The 27,745-nt window shown below is 46.7% G+C and overlaps 1 protein-coding gene across 1 annotated transcript in view; it reads right to left on the bottom strand.

The window, feature by feature from the left end:
- The window catches only part of LOC138567819 (calpain-11-like), a 245,382-nt gene extending 221,602 nt beyond the window's left edge, over nt 1-23,780 (bottom strand). Inside the window, exon 1 of the mRNA XM_069646315.1 lies at nt 23,432-23,780. Coding sequence (XP_069502416.1) covers nt 23,432-23,629 — 198 coding nt within the window. The 5' untranslated portion in view covers nt 23,630-23,780. The remainder of the gene's footprint in view (nt 1-23,431) is intronic.
- Nucleotides 23,781-27,745: the final 3,965 nt, after the last annotated feature.

Raw genomic sequence — 27,745 nt, forward strand, 5'->3', positions numbered from 1 at the left:
TTTAGATACAATTATCACCTAATGAGGTTGTTACTCATTTATGGACCTCAGAAGGCTGAAAGGCTGGGTTGGCCTTGCTGAGATTCGATCCTGCGACCTGCACATCACGCAGAGATCACAGCAGCGAGCACTATACCGGTTAATATAGAAGGGGGATTAGTGGTTAGAAGGTTTGATGTGTTATAAATAAACAGGGGTTCCTGTTGGGATCCCAAAAATTCCACCTTGGTGTCAGGTGTCAGTGTCTCCTGATTGGGAGCAGGTACGAACCCAGGGCATAGCCCTTCTTTTATTTGTAGGTGTAGAGCTCCTCCCTGTCCAGCTGGTCTGAGGCTGGGAGTGGTTGTTCCCGTGGGGACTGCCCCTAACCTGGGAAAGGGATATGTACCACCGGGTCAGAAATTAGAGGCTACAGTTACCGCAGACTATCTGCATGTAGTGAACGTAACACATTTAGGGCCTGATTCATGGAACGTTTTCCTATGGGATTACGCCATTACAAAACACTTCCATGAATCAGGCCCTAAATGTGTTACGTTCACACATTTGAAGGCAAACAGAAAGGAGCTATTGACAAGTGCTGAAAGGGACGCATTCAGGGCTGTGAATGGGTAAACTAGAAATCATTTACAAGCATTTAGAGGAACTGGAAGTAATCCTATGTGTATGCAGGGCAATGCAAGCCTCGCATACAGAATCTGGTCATTGCATCGAATACAATACCATTGAATGCCTTACCATCGAAATAATTGCACCGAAAAAAGGGTTTCGTGTAATTATAATGGGTTTTAAAGGTTAAAAAGGGGGGTTGGACCCCCCATTAAAATAATAATAAAAATGCATTTGATGCATTTTTTTTAGATGGAATGGTATGTCGATGGTAGAAATTCGATGCAATGACTAGGAACCCTCACATTCAAATGCTGAAGTCGGCCAAATCAGTGTCTATGGCTAATGGTGTTAAAATGTTTTGCTCTTAGCGTGGGTATTGTGCCAAATTAAATCACCGGGTCCATTGTGCGTAATGTTGTACATTTGAATCACTTTCACATACCTATTTTTCAAATATGAAAATATTTTCTGATTCTTATGCTCCCAGAGTGCTTTTTGAAGAATGAGAATGAGAATGGCAGCGATTGTACTCAATCTCATTAAAGGTCCAATGAACCAGTGTTCCCTGCAAAGTCAACCTATATCATCAGCTGTGTTGGAAACCCATTTTTGTACTCTGTACCGTTCATATGAGGGGACAGAGGGAACGCCTGTGCTGACTAGCCACTGGCAGGAGCAGGTAAAAATGCATCTACAGGCAATAATGAAGGACATCAAGAAAAGTAAGTCCTCAAATGCCCCGGGACGGATGGTTTGGCAAACCACATTTAAGTCCAGCCCTAATTTCTGGGCTGCCCTTTTGTACGTCCTATTCACTGAAATCGTTGGGACAAAGATTTTACCTCCATCTTGGAGAAAGGCCAACATTGTTGTAATGTATAATAAGGGAGATAGGGCTATTCCATATAACTATCGCCCTATCTCCCTTCTAGATTCTTCAAGTCAAATCTTTGGGGCTATTATTTTGGAGCACTTGCACAAGTGGGCAAACAACAAAAAAGTATGCAATACATTTCAATCAGGGTTTCGACAAGGTCTAAGCCCTGCCCACAACTGTTTTGTAATCAACCTTCTACAAATACAGGCCAAACACGAAAAAAGTGCGATCTATTGTGCCTTCCTGGATATCTCACAGGCTTTTGATCGAGTAAATCAACACCGCCTGTGGGACAAGCTCAGGGAGATATAATGTCCGGCGGCCTTGGTGAATATCTTGATGGCTTTACACAAAGACACCAAGGTTAGGGTGCGTTTAGACCAACGAAGAAACTACACGAGGTGGGTGCCCAGCCTTTGTGGGCTGTGGCAGGGATGTGTGTTGGCTCCATTTCTGTACAGTCTGTACACCTGTGACTTAGAAAAAGTCTTTAAAAACTTAAGAAATGTCCGTCCGAAGCTAGGGAGTCTATCAATAGATTATCGTTTTGTTCGATCTGACACCCATAGACCTTCAAAGGGCTTTAACAGAGACCAATGAACATTTAGCAGCAGTGGACCTAAAGTTAAATGTTAAAAGAAATCAAAAATCCTAGTGCTACATTATGGCAAGAAAAATAAGCCAAAATTAAAGTGGGCAATAGCAAGAGAAAGTCTGGAAATAGACAAATCTTTCAAATATTTAGGGGTTGAAATTAATTCAAGTAGATCGAAACAAAACGATTATGATTGGATGATGAAAAAAATTAAATTGAACATCTCTGAAACTCTGGCATTTGATAGGAAGTTTGGTAGATTTTCTGCCATCCCAATGATCAAATATTACCACCAAAAAATGGTCCTATGTCTTTTGTATGGAGTAGAATCAGGCTTACTCTCGGATAGCTGGAGCAAATACAGTCATTGATATGGAAAAGATTACTCCCTCTTCCAGGTGGGATGGCCATATCAGTGATCAGACATGAGCTGGGCCTAATTTCACTACAAGCACGGGCAGATTGGAAGCATTTGCAATTGTTAAGATCTCTTTTACTCCCTCCTGTGAACAGCATATTATCAGAATTACGTTCAGTGCTTTTTTGTAACTCCTCAAGAGTTTTTACATAGTGGCTTCATTCAGGTATAACATTGCTGGCTGATTATGACCTGCATCTTGACAAATTGGTAACAGTGTATGTTGATAAAATTAAAATTATGTTTTAGCTTGACTGGGTAAAGAACAGAGAATCAGATCTGGCCTATCAATTGAAATTTGAAATATGAAATTAGAGCATTTAATGATATGCCTTTTTATTTGAACAAGCACCAGTCAAGAAAACATCGTTGTGACATGCTATGTTTTAAACTGAATGTAATTTCCACTAGGGAAGTCACTGGCTCGAGACAGGGTATTGAGCGTTCATTGAGGGTTTGTAGGCACTGTGTTCAACACATTGAAACAAGTCGCCATCTTTTGCTAGAATGTTTTGTTTTCACTGAAATCTGTTGCAAGCTTTTCCTTCACTTTGTCCCTGATATAGCTCTAATCAATACTGAATGTTTTGGGGGAAAGATATTGAATATCCACAAATTATTTTTGGACTTGTCTATTTTCAAAATGTATGGAAATTACTCTAGATGAAATGATAGGAAATACTGGATGATCTGAGAGTTTTAATATTAGTTTTTCTATATGAATTGATATTATGAATTTTATTTTTGACATTTATTAAATTGGATGTTTTGTGTATTAAGTGTTTTTAAAGGTTTTAGAAACATATTGATTGGGAATTGTAAAGAAATGTATTGATTAGCAATTGTAATGTAATGTGAAAACATGTTTTAACTAATGTATCTTTTTGCAAAGCTTTGAATTAACCAAATGCAAATAAATGAATAAAATAAATATCCATGTTTATTCTTTTTGTAGTAGGTATTTTATTTGAATTCTGGTTGATTGTATATTATGCAACTTAATGAACTGTACAAAATATAAATGTATTTCGGCACAGTATCACGTAAACGAATAAATAATGATGATGGCGATGAATTAATATCAGTTTCCAGAAGGTCACATTTTAAGTCTCCTGTCAGCCACTTTTGAGATTTCCCTCTTCATGTCTCCTGCTGCTATTTGTTCACACAGTCCCTCAACCACAGGCCCTTCCTCACCCGTGCCTTTCTGCTCCTCTATTCGTTCTCTCAATCTCAAGCAATTTTTTTCCCTACCTCTTAGTACCCGTTTAATCATTTGGTATGTGGTTGGGGTTCACCTCGCCTACTGATTTCTGCCTGCTTTTCTCCTCACAGCTGTTGCTCATGCTAGGTTGTATGCCCAGGAAGCAGAGCAAATCTAATATGCGTCCATCATTGGCACAAGCGTAACTTGGGTAACTCTGTCCTGAGTTCTAGTACCCCCAGGGACCTATTGTAAACTGCCCTCCTGTTCCTTGAAAAGAGCTCTGTTGCTTACAAGGTAGGTTTGCACTATAAATGTTAAATGTTAAAGGTATTTGTATCGCGCACCGTCACCAATGGAATTGGTCCCCAGGCGCTCTGGCGAATCTGTAAACGATAAGGTGGGATGGGTTAGTAAGGTGAAGAGGGAGTAGGATACTGAGAGGAGTGGTGTTCTGTTGGCAGCTTCAGCTCGGTATACACCAGATACTGAGCTTTGGTGCAGGTATTGGATCGGTGTCAGTCCGCGTGTGCTGTTGCTCCGGCTTATGTGTTGTTGCAGTGTTGTGAAGTGCGTGAGGCTTGTGTTGCAAAAGATGGTTGTGTGAGTTTATGAGTGAGATAAGTATGCAGAGTTTGAGGTTATATTGGTTAGTGGGTTACCTGACCTTTAGCATGCTAGCATTCACAGTTTTCTCTGAGTGTGGCACTTGTTGGCCTTCACAGTCTTATCTAGAAGCGGCGCAGGCTGGTGTTCACAGTTCTAAGTGTGGCACATGCTAATCTTCAGGTTTCATCTGGGCGCGGGCATGCTATCCTTCAATCAAAACCTATCTAGATGCGACACAGGCTAATGTTCCCAATTCTAGCTAAGTGTGGACATGCCAATATTCACAATTCCATCTAAGTGTGGACATGCTAATATTTACCAATCTGTCTAGGTGTGGACATGCCAATATTCACAATTCCATCGAGATGCGACGCAGGCTAGTATTCACAATTCTAGCTAAGTGTGGACATGCTAATATTCACAATTCTAAGTGTGGACATGCTAATATTTATCAATCTGTCTAAGTGCGAACATGCCAATATTCACAGTGCCATCTAGATGCGACGCGGGCTAATATTCACAATTCTACCTAAGTGTGGACATGATAATACTATGGCACTCTATGTCATTGTCCTTACTGTTAGGAAAGATTTCGTAATTGTAGGTAATTTTCCTTCCATGTGGCAACCCCTAAACTTTTTGCTGTTGTTTTCACCTTGTTCTTGACTTTGCCAGAGAAGTGCAGCCTTCTGCCGCACTCCTCTGGGCTTTCGCTCCTTTCTTACGGGGAAACTGACATGCCCTTAAGACAGTCAGTACCGGGGAACGCTGTTTCCCGTAGTTTCTTCTATCATGTTGCGGCTTTAGTGCAACATGACACAAGAGGGCACTGTAAGCTAAGTTACAGCTCTCTTGGGTCTCTAGCCTTCTACAGGCCCTAGATACTCTTTTATGATGGTATTTGATCGGTGCAAGTCATTCAGGGACTCGAATGGTGGCAGCGATCGTTTTGTTTATTTTGAGCTCCTTTTGGCGTTCTGAGCACGTTTTTCGCACTGAACCCAAAATGGTGGCCTGGCTCCCAAAATGGCCAGACCACGAGGCTCCTTTGTCTTGTCCACTGACCGTCTTGCTCCCTTCACCTTCCCCAGGTCGAGAGACCCGGGGCCTTCCTTATTTGGGCATGTACTTTCCCGCGAAACGTGGTTGCTTTCGCGGGCTTCTACATGTCGTTTGTGTGCCTCAAGGGTGTGGGCTGGGATGTCTGGTCCCAATACACATCCTGGGTGCCAGAGAGTCTAGGGTAGTGTGAATGCCTGGGACCACCGTGGTCCGTGATTGGTCCGCGTATGGTATGTGTGTTGATGAGCGGATCTCCCATTGGCTCCCCTCCGTTTTGGCGCGAAGGGAACCGTGGATAAGAGGGAGCTGGAAACACCACTACCATGTCGATCTCCTGAGTTCTCACGAACGAAGGAATACAGGAGCCAAGTATCCTGCAACCACGAGGCTGGACCGAGGAATCGCTGGTGACCCGCTGAAGGAATCCTCCTTTGCACTGCTGTCGTCCTGTGAAACCCTTTCCTCCTTTGATCGAACCAGAAGGCCTGTACTGGTGCTTCGACCTTTGGAATAGCAGGAACAGCTATTCCCGGCGACTTCATCATCTCCTGCCAAGTAAGCCTTCGGAAGTGTCTCTGGGCCATCCAGTTGACTGACCAGCTTACAAGGGAGTCCTGCTCTGTAACCGCCGCCAGGTTGTGTTGTATTTCGAGTCCTTGTCACTCTCCCACGCTTCGTACACTTGGCGTTCCCAAGTCTGAAGGGAGGAGTGTACATTTGGCTTGAATACACACAGTCGCTCCGTTGTCCTGCTGCGGCAACAAACTGTGCTGGTTTCGTCGATTGGGACGTCTTTTTGCTCTACACGACTACGAGGCGTTCCCTGCTCTTCTGAACCTGCCAGCTGCTGAAACTAATGTGGAGAAGCCTGGGTCTGCTTGCTTCGGGGACCGGTGAGTAGTTTAGCTAGGATCTGGTCGCCCTCCTGCAGTATCCCATTGCTTTTCCCTGCTGTGTAAAAACAGCACCCTTTTGGCCGTACTCGCGCTCTGCTTCTGCCCGCTGTGGAGGCTGCGCTTGAGTTGCGGAACCTGTTCTCCTTCTGCTGTGCACTAACCCGAACTGCCTGACTTCCTCCGAAGAGCTTCCCCTTTTGCCCGTTGGCACCGGCGTGGCAGGTACTTTGAGCACAAGGCTCCACTCTCTGCAGGGCTCGGACTTCCATCTAGTATGGTGCCTCTGAAGGCGAACTGAGTCTAAAGCGTTATCGCACTGCCTGTTTTCCTTTCCTTTCAGGTGGACTACATATTTCGTGCTTTAAACGCTTGCGACTGTGTATTTGTATATATATTGTGTTGATATGGTATGTGTTGGCTTAGTATTGTGATATTGTGATTTTCTCGCTACGGTCATTATTTTAAAGGCCTTAAAATAAATGTGTATCTATTTTTGATATAACAACTGTTTGGAGTAGTTTGTAAGCGCTCTTGCTTTGTGTGCTCATTGCGGGCTTTCAGTCACCCTCACCCCTCTTGAGACCTAGTCTTGACCGCCGCGATCACTACCTTGATTGGTCTGGCTTGTCCAGAGGTTACCCTGTTCCAAGTAATTAGGTTGGCCTTCTGAACTTCTGCGCCACCAGGACAGAGTTCAGAAATCCGTCTTAACAAATTGGTGTACAGCGGTGGGATACGACTGAGGGTATCCAGTGTTGCGCTCGAACTAAGGCATTTCAGGTTATTCCAACCAGTACACGTAGTGAATTGTTGTAGTATAACTTTAAAAAAGCCATAGTCCTATCAAACAGTATGGAAACAAATACCTTGTTAACTTTAAATGCTTCCAAATCAGAAACATTGAAGAAGATGTGTGCGGAGAGAGGTGTTTCCTCTCAAGGCACGAAATTGGAAATGATCCAAAGAATCGTGGCGTGGCAAGAAGCGCAGCTTGACGCTATAACTTCTGAGGACAGTGCAGAAGGTGGTGGGGCTGCTCTCACTGGTAGAACCGACGGTTCTGCCGCTGCACTGATCCATCGCGACCACGAGGACAGGGAGGATGTGATGTCTAATGTTTCCTCTGCCAGTGCTGATGGGGAGGCTATGCTTGAATTCAAGAAGCAAGAGCTGCGGTTTAGGCAGCAGGAGCTTGAATTCAGCATAGCCAAACTAAAAATCGAACAGGCAGAAAAACAGAAAGACAGGGATCACCAGTTGGAACTGGCCAAGCTTCAGGTTGCAAATGGATCCAAGGGTCCTAGACATGGGTCTGGGGCTTCCTCTCATCCACGGTTTCCGAAAGATCTGCTCAGTGTGTATGAAGAAAGGAATGACATTATGGACTGGCTGAATGCGTTTGAGTATGCATGCGAGGTTCAAGAAGTTGACAATGCTGATAAGATTGCGTGGTTGCTCAGTAGACTGCCCCATTCTGGCTGTAGTGCCATTATGGAAATGTCGAAGGCTGAGCGGGCTGATTTCGCAATGTTAAAGCAAACTCTCATTTTAAAGTTTGGGAAGACTCCGGCCCAATATTTAAAGCGTTTTCGAGAGTATAAGAAAAAGGAAGGTGGTACTTGGGTATCTTATGTCGCTGAATCCTTGAAAAACTTAACTGGCTGGGTCGAAGGTTATAAGGTTTCTACCTTCGAAGGCATGATAAATCTTGTCATGCTGGAACATATTTTTGCTTCTTCTTCCCCGGAGCTTAAGCAGCATTTGGCCGATTCGAAGGAGATAGATCCTAAGAAGCTGGCCATTGCAGCAGACTTATGGGTGTCACATCGAGTGTCCCATAAGGACAAAACTCATCCTGGTAAGCAGGAGGAAGGGAAAAAGTCCAAAGATATGGAGGGTGGGGAATCTGCTAAATCTTCTTCCCATAAGGGCCACAAAAAGAAAAACAAGGGTAAGACACAAGAGAACTCACAGGGTAGTGGAGGTTCGCCTCCGAAACAGAACTCTGGTTACAATAGGCCTCCCTACGTTAACAGACCCACTGGGGCTTGTTTTTCTTGTGGAGCAACTGACCATGTGAAGGGGGATCCCAGGTGTAAGGTTAGACCTTTGGGGGTCCACTCCGCTAATCTGGCCTTCTCCTCCTACGAGGAAGAAGAGATTACAGGAGCATCCTTCTCCTCAGACTCATTTCCCAGCGGAATAGAGGCTGAGGTAGTTTTAGTGTCCCTGGGTTCCTGGGAGCCTAAAGTCGCAGAGGCTTATGCTAGGATTCCGGATAATACCAAGCACTACTTTAAAGACAGTGTGCTGATCAATGGAGTGGATACTCCAGCTCTTAGGGATAGTGGGTGCAGTCGCACTGTAGTGGATTCTACCTTGGTAGACTCAGAGGAAGTTGCCAGAGCTACTCTGATGCCCACTAAGTTGGCTGACGGCCCCCTCCGTATGTTTCCCGTGATCCCTGTAAATCTTACTTTAAATGGTACAGCAGTCAGGATTCCGGTGAGCATTCAGAGAAACGTCCCGGGAAAGGTCTTGTTGGGTAATGATCTCGGAGCTTTAGGGCTCGTAGGAGACACTGCCGAAAGACCCTACACACGGTCTCAAGCACGGGCAGCATTGGCCAAGTCCAATACGCCGCCCCAGCCGAAGGGGAAACCCAAGGCGAAAGGAGTCTACAAGTCAAGACGAGGGAAAGAGAATATTCCCCCGAGCTCGCCTACCACTGCGGTGGAGGAAGTTGGTCAATCGCCCGGGCCTGACGAGGAGGTGGCGATGCCTGAAGTTTTCGACCCCAACGATCATCCTGAACTAAAAGACTTGTTAGTTGAAGGAGGTCCTGATAGGGACGAATTCAGTAAAGGCCAACGTGAGTGCCCATCTCTGGAAGGCCTAAGGAGACAGGCCTGCTCCCAGCTTGAGGGTGAACCTCCTGGGAAGCATAGGATTTATTGGGAAGGTGGACTCCTGTATAGTGAGCCCACAGAGTCTACAGAAGGAGACCATAGGAGGTTGGTGGTTCCCCTTGCTGTTAGACCCTTCCTCCTGCAGTTGGCGCATGAAGTTCCCCTTGCTGGTCACCTTGGTATGAAGAGGAACAAGCAAAGGTTATCCATGCACTTCTACTGGCCCAAGATGGGGGTGCAAGTAGAAAGTCACTGCAGGAGTTGTGCCTCCTGCCAGTTGTCTGGTAAAGTTGGCGCGACAATCCAAGCTCCGTTGGTACCGCTCCCAGTTGTGGGGGTACCATTTGAAAGGGTAGGGATCGACATCGTTGGTCTCCTTGACCCGCAAACATCCTCGGGCAATAGGTTTATCCTGGTGCTGGTCGACCATGCAACCAGGTATCCTGAGGCCATCCCATTGAAAACTGTAACTGCCAAGTCAGTTGCAAAAGCTTTACTCGGCATATTTACTAGGGTTGGCTTCCCTAAAGAAGTTGTGTCAGATCGTGGCAGCAACTTTATGTCGAAGTATATGCAGGCTATGTGGAAAGAATGTGGGGTCACCTACAAGTTCTCTTCTGCATACCACCCCCAGACCAATGGTCTGGTGGAACGTTTCAACAGAATGTTAAAGAGCATGATTGGGGCTCTGGAGGAGCCTCAGAGAAGAAAATGGGATCTTCTTTTACCATGCTTACTGTTTGCCTACCGAGAGGTACCACAGGAGGGTGTTGGCTTCAGCCCCTTCGAACTTCTGTTCGGTCATCCCGTACGGGGACCCTTAGCCATCGTCAAAGAGGGATGGGAGATGCCCACTCCCCCTGTTACTACCAATGTAGTTGATTATGTGCTAGGGCTCAGAAAACGGATGGTACTTCTGATGGGCTTGGCTAGTGATAAATTGAAGGCAGGGCAAGCGCTGGTGAAACATTGGTACGACCAGAAAGCTTCCCTCATCAACTTTACACCTGGTCAGCAAGTCCTGATCATGAATCCAATAAGGCCTCGAGCTTTACAGGACAAATGGTCAGGCCCTTACACAGTGGTGGAGCCCCTGGGTGAGGTGAACTATTTAGTGGACCTTGGAAGGCCTGGACAGGCTCCAAAAGTGTTTCACGTAAATAGGCTGAAGGCTTTCGTCCCAAGAGTCGAAATCGCAGCACTGCTACTGGCGTCAGACGTTGAGGAAGAGGAGTCTGAACCTCTCCCCGACCTGTTCCAGAGCGGTCCTTCAGATAGCTCCATTGAGGGTGTCCGAGTGGCCCCTCACCTGACTCCGAATCAGCAGGCTGAGGTGAAAAGTTTGCTTAGGCAGTTTTCCCCCCTGTTTTCACAGTCCCCTGGTTTGACACCTTGGTGCAAACATAACATTGACACAGGAGACAGTGTACCTACCAAAAGTAGGGGATACAGGATGTCAGATAAAGTACGGTCTTATATTAAGACCGAGGTCAACAAAATGTTAGACCTTGGGGTGATTGAACCCTCTAGTAGTCCTTGGTCCAGTCCTGTGGTGTTGGTTCCAAAGGCAGGCACTTCTGAATTGAGGTTCTGCGTGGATTACAGGGCTCTGAATGCTGTCACCAAGACAGATGCACACCCCTTGCCTCGAACAGATGAGCTGGTGGATACTTTGGGTGCCTCCAAGTACCTCAGCACGTTTGACCTCACTGCTGGCTATTGGCAAATAGCTTTAGCAGAACATGCCAAGGAGAAGACAGCATTTTCTACTCCAGACGGCCTTTACCAATTCCGGGTAATGCCGTTCGGGTTGAAGAATGCACCTGCCACTTTCCAGAGGCTTGTGAATCATGTGTTGAATGGGTTGGACGAATTCTGTCTTGCATATCTGGACGATATAGCAGTTTTCAGTGCCACCTGGGAAGACCATGTGAAACACCTCAGGATTGTGCTCCAGGCTCTTCAGAAAGCCCACTTGACCATAAAGGCTAGTAAATGCCAGATTGGACAAGGCTCAGTGGTTTACCTTGGACATGAAGTAGGTGGAGGGAGGATACAGCCTCTACCCAGTAAAGTACAAGCAGTACAAGACTGGCCTACCCCCACTACGCAAACCCAAGTGAGAGCCTTCTTAGGACTCACGGGGTATTACCGCAATTTTGTGGCAGACTATGGCACCATAGCTGCTCCTCTGACTGCCCTCACAACTCCGAAGAAACCCAAGAAGGTAACTTGGACCGACGAGTGTGAGAAGGCCTTCAATGGCTTAAAAGACTCCTTGTGCCAGGCCCCTGTCCTAAGGGCCCCGGATTATCAAAGACCTTTTATCGTGCAGACGGATGCCTCTGACACTGGGATAGGAGCTGTACTATCACAAGTAGATGAGAAGGGTAAGGAACACCCTATCGGTTTTATTAGTCGCCAGCTTAAGGACAGAGAGCTCAGATGGTCCACGGTAGAGAAAGAATGTTTCTCTGTTGTGTGGGCCCTAAGGAAGCTGAGGCCCTACCTCTATGGGACCCACTTCACTGTGCAGACTGACCATAAGCCGTTAAAGTGGCTAATGAACATGAAGGGGGAGAATCCAAAGTTGCTTAGGTGGTCCATAAGTCTACAAGGCTTCGACTTCACTATTGAGCATAGGCCAGGTGTCCAACATAGCAATGCTGATGGGTTGTCCAGAATGTTTAACCGACCTGAACAAGAGACTCATCCAGGGGTGGATTATTTCCCCCTGTCCATAGTCTGGGAGGGGCGAGTGTTAGGAAAGATTTCGTAATTGTAGGTAATTTTCCTTCCATGTGGCAACCCCTAAACTTTTTGCTGTTGTTTTCACCTTGTTCTTGACTTTGCCAGAGAAGTGCAGCCTTCTGCCGCACTCCTCTGGGCTTTCGCTCCTTTCTTACGGGGAAACTGACATGCCCTTAAGACAGTCAGTACCGGGGAACGCTGTTTCCCGTAGTTTCTTCTATCATGTTGCGGCTTTAGTGCAACATGACACAAGAGGGCACTGTAAGCTAAGTTACAGCTCTCTTGGGTCTCTAGCCTTCTACAGGCCCTAGATACTCTTTTAGGATGGTATTTGATCGGTGCAAGTCATTCAGGGACTCGAATGGTGGCAGCGATCGTTTTGTTTATTTTGAGCTCCTTTTGGCGTTCTGAGCACGTTTTTCGCACTGAACCCAAAATGGTGGCCTGGCTCCCAAAATGGCCAGACCACGAGGCTCCTTTGTCTTGTCCACTGACCGTCTTGCTCCCTTCACCTTCCCCAGGTCGAGAGACCCGGGGCCTTCCTTATTTGGGCATGTACTTTCCCGCGAAACGTGGTTGCTTTCGCGGGCTTCTACATGTCGTTTGTGTGCCTCCAGGGTGTGGGCTGGGATGTCTGGTCCCAATACACATCCTGGGTGCCAGAGAGTCTAGGGTAGTGTGAATGCCTGGGACCACCGTGGTCCGTGATTGGTCCGCGTATGGTATGTGTGTTGATGAGCGGATCTCCCATTGGCTCCCCTCCGTTTTGGCGCGAAGGGAACCGTGGATAAGAGGGAGCTGGAAACACCACTACCATGTCGATCTCCTGAGTTCTCACGAACGAAGGAATACAGGAGCCAAGTATCCTGCAATCACGAGGCTGGACCGAGGAATCGCTGGTGACCCGCTGAAGGAATCCTCCTTTGCACTGCTGTCGTCCTGTGAAACCCTTTCCTCCTTTGATCGAACCAGAAGGCCTGTACTGGTGCTTCGACCTTTGGAATAGCAGGAACAGCTATTCCCGGCGACTTCATCATCTCCTGCCAAGTAAGCCTTCGGAAGTGTCTCTGGGCCATCCAGTTGACTGACCAGCTTACAAGGGAGTCCTGCTCTGTAACCGCCGCCAGGTTGTGTTGTATTTCGAGTCCTTGTCACTCTCCCACGCTTCGTACACTTGGCGTTCCCAAGTCTGAAGGGAGGAGTGTACATTTGGCTTGAATACACACAGCCGCTCCGTTGTCCTGCTGCGGCAACAAACTGTGCTGGTTTCGTCGATTGGGACGTCTTTTTGCTCTACACGACTACGAGGCGTTCCCTGCTCTTCTGAACCTGCCAGCTGCTGAAACTAATGTGGAGAAGCCTGGGTCTGCTTGCTTCGGGGACCGGTGAGTAGTTTAGCTAGGATCTGGTCGCCCTCCTGCAGTATCCCATTGCTTTTCCCTGCTGTGTAAAAACAGCACCCTTTTGGCCGTACTCGCGCTCTGCTTCTGCCCGCTGTGGAGGCTGCGCTTGAGTTGCGGAACCTGTTCTCCTTCTGCTGTGCACTAACCCGAACTGCCTGACTTCCTCCGAAGAGCTTCCCCTTTTGCCCGTTGGCACCGGCGTGGCAGGTACTTTGAGCACAAGGCTCCACTCTCCGCAGGGCTCGGACTTCCATCTAGTAAGGTGCCTCTGAAGGCGAACTGAGTCTAAAGCGTTATCGCACTGCCTGTTTTCCTTTCCTTTCAGGTGGACTACATATTTCGTGCTTTAAACGCTTGCGACTGTGTATTTGTATATATATTGTGTTGATATGGTATGTGTTGGCTTAGTATTGTGATATTGTGATTTTCTCGCTACGGTCATTATTTTAAAGGCCTTAAAATAAATGTGTATCTATTTTTGATATAACAACTGTTTGGATTAGTTTGTAAGCGCTCTTGCTTTGTGTGCTCATTGCGGGCTTTCAGTCACCCTCACCCCTCTTGAGACCTAGTCTTGACCGCCGCAATCGCTACCTTGATTGGTCTGGCTTGTCCAGAGGTTACCCTGTTCCAAGTAATTAGGTTGGCCTTCTGAACTTCTGCGCCACCAGGACAGAGTTCAGAAATCCGTCTTAACACTTACGAATGTGGCACATGCTAACAGTCACAATTCTATCTAGAGGCGGCGCAAGCTAGAGTTCAGAGTTCCTTATGCGTGTTGCACATGCTAAATTTGCAAGTGAGTTAATATGCATCACAAGGCAACATTTACAATATTTATAGTGGTCACAAGTCTTCCTAAGATTGATTTATTAAAGTCTATGGCAGTCAACGTTATGGAGGGTAAGGTAGAGTGATAGGGGCTTTCTGGAGTAGAGTGATTGCTCTATACCCCACCCATGCCACACTCACAGTTTTGTTGGTGTCTGCTGGCTTCCTTGGCATCCCCTGCGGACATCTGCAGACACATCTTGGGGCCGTCCTTTGCCTCGGGGTCCTTCACCGCAGGGCTGCCGGGCAGAGGGCTGCCCTAGGGTGTCCTTGATGTGGGATATGTGGACCAATCCGGATGGAGTGGGAGTGTTGGGAGGCGGGCAGAGGGAAACCAGGAAGGGCTGGGCAGGGGGAGAGGGACCAAGCGCTGAGTGCGCTATGGTGCTTTTAAGCACCTTTACAAAAAAAGTATTGCTTTTTTGGGGGGAGGTGGGGGTCAGGAGACTCCTTACCTGGGCCTGGCCTCGCTGGAAAATCTATACAATACACAAATACACATCATTGGGCTGCTTGGGTGCTAGAAGCCTGCCTTTTCCCACCGCTGTCACCCTGCTGCTGTGATACGCTGGGGTGAAGGAGACTCCCGGTGGAGCGGACAAGCCATATCCTGTGGACCCTGCCACTGAAACAACCAACTCCACCAGAAACTAAAATGCAAACGGTGGGCGTGTCACTGGCCTCAAACCCTCTGAACCATGTACACTGTTAGATTTATTTCAAAACATGCATTTATTACACTTCAACTGTTAAACTGTGTTCACAATTTTCATCATATAAGTGATTATAAAAAGATTGGTAAACTGCATTTCTAGTTGGCTCTCTCAACCCCCCATCGATCTCAGCATCTGTGCTGTACCCCGACTTATCATAGTTTATGATCAGCAGCCCAGCAAAACCCATTGCATCACAAGTGAAGCCCTGGGGAAGATGCGGCTATGAAACATGCATCTGATATGCTATGACATGGATGCTCGGGGAGAACGATTCTCTAAGGGACATTTACTGGATGCTGGCCTGGTGGGAGAAACGGTACTGGGGGAATATAGCATTTAAACCAACATCATTGTCTGGGAATGGTCACTTCACTCTCATTATCATACTTCACAGTATGTATATATATATAATAATAATTTGCATTTATATAGCGCTACGAACCCTCAGGCATCTGAGCGCTGCTTATATTACCCACAGTGTGTGGTGCTCATTTATCGACCTTGAAAGGCTGCGTTTGGCACTGGTGGGATTCGAACCTGTGTCGACAGGCTCTGCACTGATGTTAAAGCGAGCGCTCTACTCGCTGTTCGATCTGACCAGCTTTAAAATATATATATCACGTTACAAATTATTTTATGTACGTCTACCAGAGCCATGAAATCAGCTGCAGCACGTTTTCCATTGTGGGTTTAATAAAACATTTATATTTGCATTTGGCAAACTAGAGATCAATCGTCAGCACCAAAATAGAGCCGGAGGAATTGTTTGCAAATACTTTACTCAAAACCGCAAAGGGATTCTCCTCCCTAATCCGTCAGTTTCGCCTATTAACGCTCTTCTCATGCATGCGATTCTCACATAAGTAAATGTGAACACTGCAAATTAACCCTAAATAGTGGGCCGCCCAGTTTCAAACTTGCTTATACCCTAAAGAGTAAGAAGCACCCTTCCTGGGCCCTTCACGATCAGCAGGGGTCGCAATTACAACCCCTGGCCACTCAAGTGCAACCCCTGGCTCTGCCTCTGCGACCCCTGGGTTCTACAGAGGCAGAGAAAAACCGAAAGTAAAGCAGAGAGCCATCTTTACATGCATTTCTTTTCGAAGTCAGTCTGACTTAAAAAAGAAATTATTTCCATTACAGTTTTAATTTATTTTTGAAGTTAGGTTGACTTCAAAATGGCCGCCCCCTCCTACCCCCTGAAAGACATGGAAGAAGGCTGTCTCCCCTGCTCTGCACATGACAGGAACCGGAACTGGTTCCTTGCGTGCTTGGTGCATGGGGGATAGGCCTGTCTGCAGAGGAGTTCCTAGTCGGAGCAACAATGGACTTGGAAAAGGTAAGAACGTGTGAACGTGTTTTTATTTTGTAAATGCGTGTGCGTGCATGCAAGAAAGGGTGTGTGTGTGTATGTATATGTATATTATGTAATGTGTGTGAGTGAGTGCATGATGTATGGGTGGGTGCAGTATAAATGAGCTTGTGTTGAATGCATATATTACTTACCTGTAATCTTCATTACTCCTAGTCCTATTCTTCCTCGTCCCAGTATTTCCCTATGAAGCACCTTGCCTCATACGTAAGTACTGGGACAAGGAAGAGGAATGTGGAGACTGGGTCAAGGGGATAAGCTTGGGATTGTAGGAGGAGGGTTGGGGGGTAGGGGACGTGTCAGGAGGGTGGGGCAGCTGGGGGGCATGCTATTATGTAATGGACATCCATGATAAAGCAGGCATGATATTTGTTATTAGTGTCTAGACTCGCATTTTGGTACCGCGGGTCTTGTCCTTTCTTAATGTGGCATGACATTTTTACAGGGCATCTATGATAAAGTAAGCATCATACGAGTTATTACCTGTCTAGACTGGCATTTGGGTTCAGCCAGTATACTTATTTTTTACTGTGACATGACATTTTACAGGGCATCTATAATAAAGTAAGCCTGATAAGTGTTTATTACCGGTCTGGACTGGCATTTGAGGACAGCCAGTCTAGTCATGTTTTACTCTGTGGCATGATATGTAGAGGGCATCTCAAATAAAATAAGCATGATAAGAGGTATAACCTGTCTACACTGACATTTCGGGGCAGCCAGTCTAGCCATTTCTTACTGTGTCATGGCATAATTCTCTGGGCATTTATAATGAAGTAAGCATCATAAGTGTTATTATGTGTCTAGACTAGCATTTTGCAGTATCTAGATTAGCCATTTCTTACTGTGGCTTGACATTTTGTATGGACATCTCTGATCAAGAAATCATGATAAGTGTAATTACCTGACTAGAGTGGCATTTGGGTGCAGCAAGTCCTTACTATGGTATTGTATATGTTTCTGGCCAGCTATGACAAAGTAAGCATGATAAGTTTTATTATGTGGTTAGATTGGCATTTTGGTGCTGCCAGCCTAGGTATGTCTTACTGTGGCATGGCATTTGTTACTGTCCATCATCAGGGCTACAGCAGACATGGTGTTATTATGTGTCTGACCTACATTGCGCAGCCAGTTTTTACATGCTTTCTTATGGTGGCAGTGCATTTTTAATAGCAAAGTGGTAAGATAGCTCAGCGGGTTGAGTGCCCTCGCTGCTATGATCTGTGTGTGAAATGCAGGTCACAGATTCAAATCCTGATGAGGCCAACTCAACCTTTCATTCTTCTGAGGTTGATAAATGAGTACCAACTTCCGTTGGGATGATACATGTTTGTAAATATGAGCTATGTACAATGCTTTGGTGAAAGCGCTATGTAAATAACAAATCATTATCATTAAAGCATTAATGATACTGAAACTGAATTGCATCTGTTGGATTTTGGGATACTGTATTATCGCAGCAACAGTTAATGTAGGGGATCTACTTACAATACCCGACATGGCATAATATGGAAGTAAATGGCCATACAATGCTGAAGTGGCCTATCTATGGCAGTGCCTCAGCCTATTATTTAATTTCACATTTTTATAATTTATTAAAAACTTTAACAAATGTTTAATCATACACTTCACAACTCTTAGTTCATTACAAATGGCAATACATTATTTCAGGCACAACATTCTAAAAAAACATTACAGAGATTACGTCATTCAACAAAATACAATATAATATATTCTATATGCCTATCAGTGCCTCCCTTTATAGCCCCTAAGATTACATTTTCTACATATATGACAAATTACTCCCTTCCCTTTTTCATTATGGTGGACTAATCGAGAAAAACACTTCCCCCCACCATTTTGTGTATCACTATTAAAATATTCTCTTAAGCAATGATCATTGAGATAGAGTATCCATACAAGAGCCTAGCCCACCTGACTTCACTGTTTAAATCCTCTAATCTTCATATGAACTTTCCCAACCACATTTTCCTTGGCCCTAGTGTTGCGCTACAACCAATGTTTTAGCACGTCTACTTTCCCAGGCTTTTTACAGAGCCGAAAATGTCATTCTTGCCAACGGATCCCTCTTATGGGATCCAACCTTTGAAGGGAGCATAGGAAGTTAAGATGAAAGCGCATATAAATGTAATGATATTTCAGCCCTGGGAATCACATCACGGAGCACTGCATCTCCTTATATGTCCTCAGGTGTGTGGTTAGCTCCCACTGGAGTTTATACAATGACATTCTCAGCATATCTTTCCCCATTTTAAAATTTACATTTTGTTGCACACCTTCTCCAGGCTTTCCATTAATGTAAGCTTGTCTGAGTCCATTTCAGCAACATTGGGATCACAGCACTGCACAAAACTGCTCAATGCTCTGTCATAATTTTTGCTTAAAGATATATTTAAATCTTCAAATAGCATACCCGATGGTGGAACTAATATTGCCTTGGCCTTTGTTATACTATTGGGTCCAACCCTATTATATCATGACCCCATCCATGACATTTGAAGGCAACACCCTTATTAAAATGTGGTTAGTATCTAAAATATTCTTGTCTGCTTCAGTATGTATTTTGTATTTTAAAATGTTTAAGTTTATGTACTTTTTTGCACTCTCTCAAGTCACTTTCGGTAATTTCCCCCTTGTTATTTTATTTTTATTTATTTGCATTCATCAAGCGCTCTTGCAGCCCATAAGGGATCGAGGCGCTGTTACAGAGGCTAAGCAAACTTAAAATTATAAAAAGGCGGGTGCCCAGTGGGCTCATGGTTACAAAGTAGCAAGCACATATGCAGGAAATGGCTGACATAGATTCGTGTTTGACATTCAATTTAGACAAATAGTCTAGTTTTTATAGCCTTGCGAAAGGCTAAGTGTGATTCAATCAGTCTTAGGTGAGGTGGAAGTGCGTTCCAGTGCATGGCTGCTAGGGTGGGGAAGCGGGCACCACCAGCGTGGACCTTACGAGTAATAGGCGTGACAATCGTGTTGGCATAGCATGATCTTAGGGGTCTGGTGGCCGTGTGCCTGGTGATTCTATTTGTCAAGTAGGGAGGGGCAAGTTCATGGAGGCATTTGTGGGTGAGGGCAAGAGTTTTGAATACAATCCTCTCTTTGACAGGGAGCCAGTGTGCTTGCCTTCTGATTTTGGAGATATGGTCCCTTCTTGCGGTGCCGGTGGCTGCCCTGAGCGCATTGTTTTGAGCTAGTTGCAGTTTGCCCACGTTTTTGTTGGAGGTCCCAACGAGAAGGGCATTGCAGTAGTCTAGCCTTGACCCGATATTTGCCCTGGCAATGGTGAGGCAATTCTGGTGGGCCAAGAAGGGCCTGGCAGCATTGAGGACTTTGGAGCAGTAGGCTGAGGAGGCGGCGATAGCATTAACCTCTCTGTCCATGGATAGGTCAGAGTCCAGGTAGACTCTGAGTGTCTTAACATGGTTGGAGACCTTAATAGGAATGTTATCAATAGTGAAGGAGGCATACTGATCTCCGAGGTTACCCAGTGTGAAGGGTGACCCTATGAGGAGGAGTTCAGTTTTTTCACTATTGAGGCAGAGCCAATTCTCTGCCATCCAGGATTGGATGGTAGAGTAAATAGTAGTGAGGGTGTTGGTGTCTGCTAGGCAGTCGCCCGTAAGTGGGATAAGTACCTGTGTGTCGTTAAAGGGAAACTGATGACATGCGGGCCAAAGATTAAGTGACATCAGTTCCTGTGATGTCATCAGGTCTGTGATGTCACTTCCGCTACCCGTGGCATTTTTGTGAATCGACATTCCTGGAATGCTGTCAGGGCAGCAGATCCACAGCCTTTATACCAAAGGTTGTGTGGGCTGATGACAACGCGGTTTACGTAAGACTCTGTAACAGAACAGCACGGGAAAAAGAAAAGCCCCATCAGGTTCCGCTGCTTTCCCCGCTCAGAACAATTGGGAGTATACTGCATCCCCAACCTTTTCCCAGGTTCCTGCACTCATGGCGTACCGGGAACCAGGAAATACCCTTTAGCTGAACAGCATGGGAAAAAGAAAAGCCCCATCAGGTTTCGCTGCTTTCCCCGCTCAGAAAAATTGGGAGTATACTGCATCCCCAACCTTTTCCCAGGTTCCTGCACTCATGGCGATACGGGAACCAGGAAATACCCTTTAGCTGAACAGCACGGGAAAAAGAAAAGCCCCATCAGGTTCCGCTGCTTTCCCCCCTCAGAAAAATTGGGGGTATACTGCATCCCCAACCTTTTCCCAGGTTCCTGCACTCATGGCGATACGGGAACCAGGAAATACCCTTTAGCTGACCGGGACAGAGTCAGCCGTCATTGCTGTAGTTCCCCTTGTTTATCAGTAGCCAGTATTGTCACATGCTTTGGTTGCTCCAACAAACAGTCCAGTGTATTGCCACAGTCTCTGAACTTTTCTGGCACTTTGTCAGAATCAGGCCTGTTTCTTGGCCCGGGCAGAGTGGGCGATGGCCCAGGGTGCAGAGATAAATAGCTCAGGAGGAGGGTTCAGTAAGGGGCCCACCCAGAAAGCTGCGTCTGAGTTTGCTGGACAACAGATTAAGCAGCCTGCTGTGCCGGTGAGCGTTCCTCTGCAATGTGTGGCTGGCTGCTCTCTGCCGACTTGTGAATGACTGCAAAACGTTTGGAATATGCAAACAAAGGAATGCATATTCCAAATGCAGCATGTGAGATGCTCTGGAGCCACACACCCTGTGCCCCTCATTCTTTGTGATGACAGCCTTTGAACTGTGGCATTTTTATTTCAGTGTTAAGAACTGAACATGGGGCATTTCTGTTCACCAGGCCAGCACAAGTATCAGTTAGATGACCAAACATATGCATTCTTCAAAGAGAATTAACATGCCACTCAGAAAACGTTTAAAACTATTTTCTTTATTTTCATGTCTCTTTATTTGACACAGCAACACTTTTTTTTTAATATTAATATTTAGTTACATATGGCGCATCCCTGGGAAGGTTAACTGTCATTTTCTTGCTTAAGTATTCTAGTGGCTGCTTTGGCACATGGACTAAATCCATCAGAAAGCACACCAGATGGCCCCTCAATGTGACTTGGCACCTTGGTAGAGTTCATTGTGTGTCACCATGCAGACAGTAGTCCATGACAAATCAATGCAGTGATATGTGTGCAGCAATGATGTGTGCGCTCCACAAGTCACCACCCTGTTGGTTAATGGCATCTATCTGGTGCTCCCCTATGTAACAGCAGATATGCCTGTTTTTGTCTGATGCGTCTAATGTCCATACAAGAGTACATTGCAATGTTTTCTGTATGTGGCTCTGACGAGCATGCAATACTGTGCGCACACTTAAACACATAAAGCAATCCACTAGGCGAAATGCCCTTTCTACACTGCTACCCCATGATTTTCACTAGCTTCAGGCCAGCACTAATAAGAGATGCTAATGCCAGCTCTGTTAGATAGAGCATGGGCCTGCTAGTTTTTGCAGAAATAACCCAGAAGGCCTGTGTAATAGTGAGGAGGTAGTGGCTGAGGAACTGTGGACCCTTTACCATACATTAGAAGCCGGTTTTGTTTAAAAGGCGTCGTCAGTTTATTACTGGTCAGGCTAAAGTTTGTTAGAGGTCCAGTCCTTTCTGTGTAGCCTTTCTGTACATTATTTATTGGGTCTCTTTTGTATGGTATCCTGTCCTGTCTGTAGCTGTAATTCCCTAAATATGCTTGTGTATTGGGTTTGGGCATGTCCACACTGAGGCGCAGCCCTTCCTCATCGAAAATTCTTCAGAAACAAGAAGCAAAACAGCCCTTGTACCCCATTTTAGTGTCTGATGTTGCATCCATTTTATACTCACATCCAAAAACGTAAACTGTCTGAAAAGCTGTGTGATTTAATCCAGAGCATACAGGAATCCTCATTTGTGCTATTTTTTCCCACTCTCATAGAGGTATTTTGAAAGAATACAATAAGTGTACTAGACTGTCCATCTTAGAATGATAACCTTCTATCAGAAACATTTAATATGGTTAGTCTAGTATTGCGTCTTGCGAAATACAAGTGAGGTGGTACGAACAGAACACCTGCAACAGAGGACAAGTGGGCCCCCAGGCCCTAGTAGGCTGGTCACACCGCAGTGTGCCAGTACAGGCAGTTTGAAACTGCATTCAGGCAAGGCCTTCCCTAAGAGCAGGTGACAGAAAACCCATTTACGTGGGCAGCAACAGCTGTGTTTTCGCATTAGAATTCTACTTGATTTACAATGTAAGGAAACCAGCATCATGTATATAGCAATTATTTATTCATATTGAGGAGGGGTTTTGTCGCAAGACACAGAGGTGTAGTTTCGGAGTGGGAGTGGGGCAGAGGGGCGGGGGCTGGTGTTTCGCCCTGGGCATCACGTTGGCTAGAAACTGCCCTGCCCTGAATGGTGGCAAATGGTGCCCCCCCCCACACCCGCTCCAAAGCACGTCCCAGCCACCCTCATCACAACGCACGTGCCTGTGCAGCGCTCCTCCTTAATGTTGCACCCCCTTTTATTATTTCATAAATCACTGACAACATACATGCAATGCAATGAACCAATCAGAAGAGAAATAAAGATATAGCCCAAAACTCCTATTAAGCATCGTCTCAATTCCACTAATAATGTTGTTTTTTTTTGTTTCTTTAATCTCTTTCGAGCAATACATTAAACACAGTACGTGGCAAAGGCCATTGCTTTTTTTAATTATTTATTTTTTAAAGAAAGAAAGGAATGTGCCTGGTGTGCATGCTTAGCTGTTTCGGGTGGTGCTATGCTGGTGCATTTTACTCCCGCAGTGGCTCCCGAGTCCTATTGATTGTTTCAGGGGAGACTGTCTCTCTCTTTACCCTCCCTTACCTTCCCTCTCCCCCTTTCGAGGTATGTACTCAGAAGTATCCTGCACACTTGTGGCGCTTTACAGCGCCGCAGATAAATACATGCTGCCATTCCTTTCGCGGTAAAGTGTGCTAATGTCCCAGCAGTCTAACGCGCCAGTTTTCAGACTACACGTACAATTTAGCCATGGCTAGCACCAGCTCGCAGCCCTAGCCCCCCAGGTCTCCAACACAGCCACAACCCCCCAACAATAGGGCCCACATTGCAAGCTCCAGCATAAGGTGCCACCACTAACCCGCACCTCTCACCCCCAGGCTATATCACTTACTTTGGGTCTCAGCCAAGTGATCTTGCTGGCCTTTGCTCCGATGGCAAATGCCCCCAATGACTCCGGCTCTGCGGGGAACTCAGGGTCCTCAAACAGCCTCTTCTCCTGAAGGCAGGCGCTCCTCAGGGCCTCATAGTCCTGGTTGCGGTAGCGCAGGGGTTGCTCCCTGGAGCCCAGCTCAGCCTTGGTGTTGGCCATCCTTGTCTTAGCCTCCCTTTGCCCTTTTCTATTTCTAATCCGTTCTGTGTTCTCTGTCTGCCACTCGTTTTTTGTTAATGCTGTTCTTTTCTCTCGAGTTTCCCAGGTGCTGGTACCCACGGCCGACCTTTTCTTCTTGTTTCTCTCTGCCAGGGATATTCTGGCAGTGTGTTCTGGTGAACAGCTTGCTTCTTATAGCTTTGAAGCTGCGATGGGCGCAGCCCTTCCAAATTAGGTCCTTCCCTTGCTCTGTCTGCACTCTTGCCCTTCCTCCCTCTCTTGGTCCCGCCCTCCCACTTATCGTCCAATCACATTCCATACAGCCACACGTGGATCTAGGTGTTTGAATGCTGCATCTGGCAGCTCTGCAATCACACGATTGCAGAGACCTAAAGATACTGCACTCACACCCTCTCCCTGCACCAGGAAACACCACTCTAAAACCCCCACTCTCTGTCGGCAGGTTCATGCTGGCCTGGACCCCTGATTTCTGGGCATTAAGATGCATTCATGTAAGACTTCAGACACTGAACTTACATGACCCAAAGAATGATCAAATCCAGTCAGGTTTTCAGGATACACACTGTTATGGGGGCTGCTCCGGATCACCGGGCAGCCCCCATGCTTATGTCGGGAACACCCGACACCGTCAGTATGGGCGGCGATCACGCCACGGATCAAGTTGCAGGGGCCCGGCCGACCGCCACTCCTTTCGCTTCCCCTCCTCTTGTGGGGCTGCTGGCGAGGTAACCCTGGTGACAACGAGGACCCTGCTTGATGACAATATGGGCTGGATACCTGCTGTGTGGCAGGGTACTCGTGGTGTGGCCCCTTTTACTTGTTGCTCGGTGGGCAGCAGCCTCGTCACTGCGGCACAGGCCGCACACTTCTTCCTCTTTCCTTCCGTTGCGGCTGAGGCCGCGGAGCAGCCCCCCTTCTCACGGAGGGGGGCGGCAGCTCCCTGCACACGCCGAACCATGTTGCGCGGCTGGGGGCTCGCCTCCCTCTCATCGCGGCTGACGCCGCACCCCACCAGTCTCTGCGGCTGACGCCGCCAAGCATTCCTCCTCCACGAATGGGAGAGGAGGGTCAGCAGCCGACGCCGCACATCCTCCTTCATACGGGGGGAGGGCAGCCGCTCCTCCTCCCGAGGACACATCTTTTCGTCCGCGAGGCGCAGCCGCGACTTGTTCCGTCTACCGCGGAAGACAGGGCGGGCAGCTCGCCGACCTTTCTTCTTTGCGGGCCCAGTTGGAGATGGGCCTGCCTCACCATTTCTTCTTCGTGGGGCACGCGGGGCCCGTTTTCCTTATCGCCATTGTTGGGGGGGGCTGCTCCGGATCACCAGGCAGCCCCCAGGCTTATGTCGGGAACACCTGACACCGTCAGTATGGGCGGCGATCACGCCGCAGGTCAAGGAGTGGGGGCCACCCCACTCGCTCCCGGTCACGGGAGCCTCACTCATGGCTGGGGACACCCAGAACACGACGGCCCCAGCTCTGGGGGCACCCAGGCCAGGGTCGCGACAGCAGCCATGATCACATGGCCATGGGATCACCCTGGGACGGCGTTGCCCAGTAGGGGCACCGTCCTCGAGCTGGGCCCCGTGCTTGGGCCCAGCGCATGCAGTGTGGCACCGGCATGGCGCTTCAAGAACGACACTGGAGCCTGGTGGTGGTCTGACTGACGAGCCGGAATCAGCTCGTTCCTTTTATTAACTTGGTCACATGAGGAACCATGTGACCACAACATACACACTGGGATATACCATGTCCCCCTACAGGGGTGCCATGCAACACACACAATGACTGTGTTCGAGAATAATTTACGTACAACGGGCCCGATTCACAAACCCTTTTTTACATGCAAGAAAAGGGAGGAACTTGTGCATCCATTTGGTATGGGTGGGGAAAATATGTATTTGGGTCACAAAGTGTGCACATCGGTGAAGTGTCTGTTCTGCTGCCATTTGTGGATCAGGTTGTGCAATTGAGCAAATTGGTGTAAAGTAGTGGACATTTCTCTGCACAGAAAATCACGTTCAGATTCACAAACACCATGCTCTTCTCTGAGTGAGGAAACTCCACCCATACACCTACGCCTGTTTGGAACATCCACAGGGGACAGTTTGGCACAGAAGGTTCATTTTGAACCCTTCTGTGCATTTTCTTCAAACTAGGCAAGCAGTATATGAACCATAGCTGTCCTCCCGGCAGTTCACCCTCTATCAATTGAAAGATATTTCACGATGGCAGGCCCTCTTTGGCACGTCATGGAGAAAGGTGTTGCTGGCACCTACGTTGGTTCTGGAAGCCTATGAATACATTAATGTTGGGTGTATGCTCCAGACACTGCTATATTCAAGGGAACCAGCCCATGCATCGCCCCTGAAATGCACAGGCCACCTTTGTCACTATGATAATCTGTGTAGGTGCCTAAGGGAATGGCAGTCTCCGCTGTAGTGTTGGGTGCCCCATACTTTGTGAATACAGCCCAGAGAGTTTAAATGAATTTTAAGGGCTTTTCAAAGGTGAAATGCTTCAAGATTACCCTGAAGGAGCATCTTGCTGTTTAGCCGCCATTTTAATTTCCGGATGCTGTCTCTTCCTGCTGTGACATCATACCAGAGGATTATGAAAGTGATGATTAACCGCTATGACATCCCATCAGGTGCATTCTGCATTTTCTCTGCCAGGTAAGTATTTGTTTCCGTTTTTAGGGTGTTCTGGTTTGAGGGCAGAGGTATCTTGGGGTCTCACTGCAAGTCTGGTGGTATTTCCTTTTGAAATACCACAAACGTTGTTCACTCTTACCGCCACTCACAATCACTGTTAGTCTGTTATCTGTTATCTCTTATCTTTTATCACAGTTATCACACGCTAGCTTCCCCTACCGTGCATCTTCACACTGGAATGCCCTACCTCCTATTCTTCGAGGCGAGGTAACACTCATGGCTTTCTGCAAAGCAATGGAAACAATGCTTTTTGCTTGATGTGCGCCACAATCACTACCTGTGATTGCTGAATGCATCTTCTGTTAAACTGCCAAATGTATTTATAACCTGTACTCAAATGTATTAATGTACAACATGTAATGCATTACCCACCTGTGCCTCCCCTGTAACTAAGCTCCCCACAAGTAATAGCGCCTCGATGCCCAAGGGCTGTTTGTGTGCTATACAAATGTAATAAATAAATAAATAAATACTATAAATCCAACTGATTACGAGTGGCAGAATGGCAGTGTTGATCCCCATTCCTGGAGTGCTTAAGAATACACTGGGGACTTGGAGGGTTTACCAGCGGCGCAACTTCTACCCTGTGGTACATCCACCACTTTCTGGAGATAGAGGAAAAACCTCTATCAAGTGCTGGAGGTATTTCCTCCACTTTACCCCCAAACATTGAATTTGACTGTGTAGAGAATTTGCAGTAAAATGGCAGCAATGGAATTATCACCAAGCGCCAAGTTAAGCCGGCCCTGTGTCCCCCAAAGCACTGAATTTCAGGGGGTTTGTTGCGTTGATTCTCACCTTAACTGATCTTGAAAGTTTTTTCATTGAATTTCAAGGTTTTTGCTAAACTCTCGTTTTTTCCACGCTACTGGCCTTGGCCGTTAGCCATGCCCACTGTATATTTCAGCACAATACCAGACCTTTTCTTACACCATCGTTTTTTTTATGCACCACGGCCATGGCCCATGTCCACAGCCTTTGAAAATGCCTACTGTATTTTTTAAAACACAAAGGGCCCCTAGCCATGGCCTCTGGCCGTGCCCACTGTATAGAACACCCGCTCGGCCATGACCACTCTGTACTTTAAAACACAATGATGCCAGTGATTTCTCACCCACAACGTCACTGTAGCTGTAGAAATATATAATTCCTTTTACTTTTCACTTTTTTCAATAACCACGGTTATATTAGCAGTAAACTACACATACCCTTGGTTAGATCCTTGGTTATTTGTAGTCATGATCCCCACTCCCCAAATTGCCTCCTCACCTCCTCTGTCCTCTCCCATTCCCCCCACAACACTCATTGTTTCTGTGATGCAATTTAAGTTGAAATGTCGGGTATCCGTGGTTATACCGCAGGTTGTACACATGGTATGTGAA

This window comes from Ambystoma mexicanum, chromosome 2p, assembly GCF_040938575.1.
Source record: "Ambystoma mexicanum isolate Mex_15411 chromosome 2p, UKY_AmexF1_1, whole genome shotgun sequence".
NCBI classification, from domain to species: Eukaryota; Metazoa; Chordata; class Amphibia; order Caudata; family Ambystomatidae; genus Ambystoma; species Ambystoma mexicanum.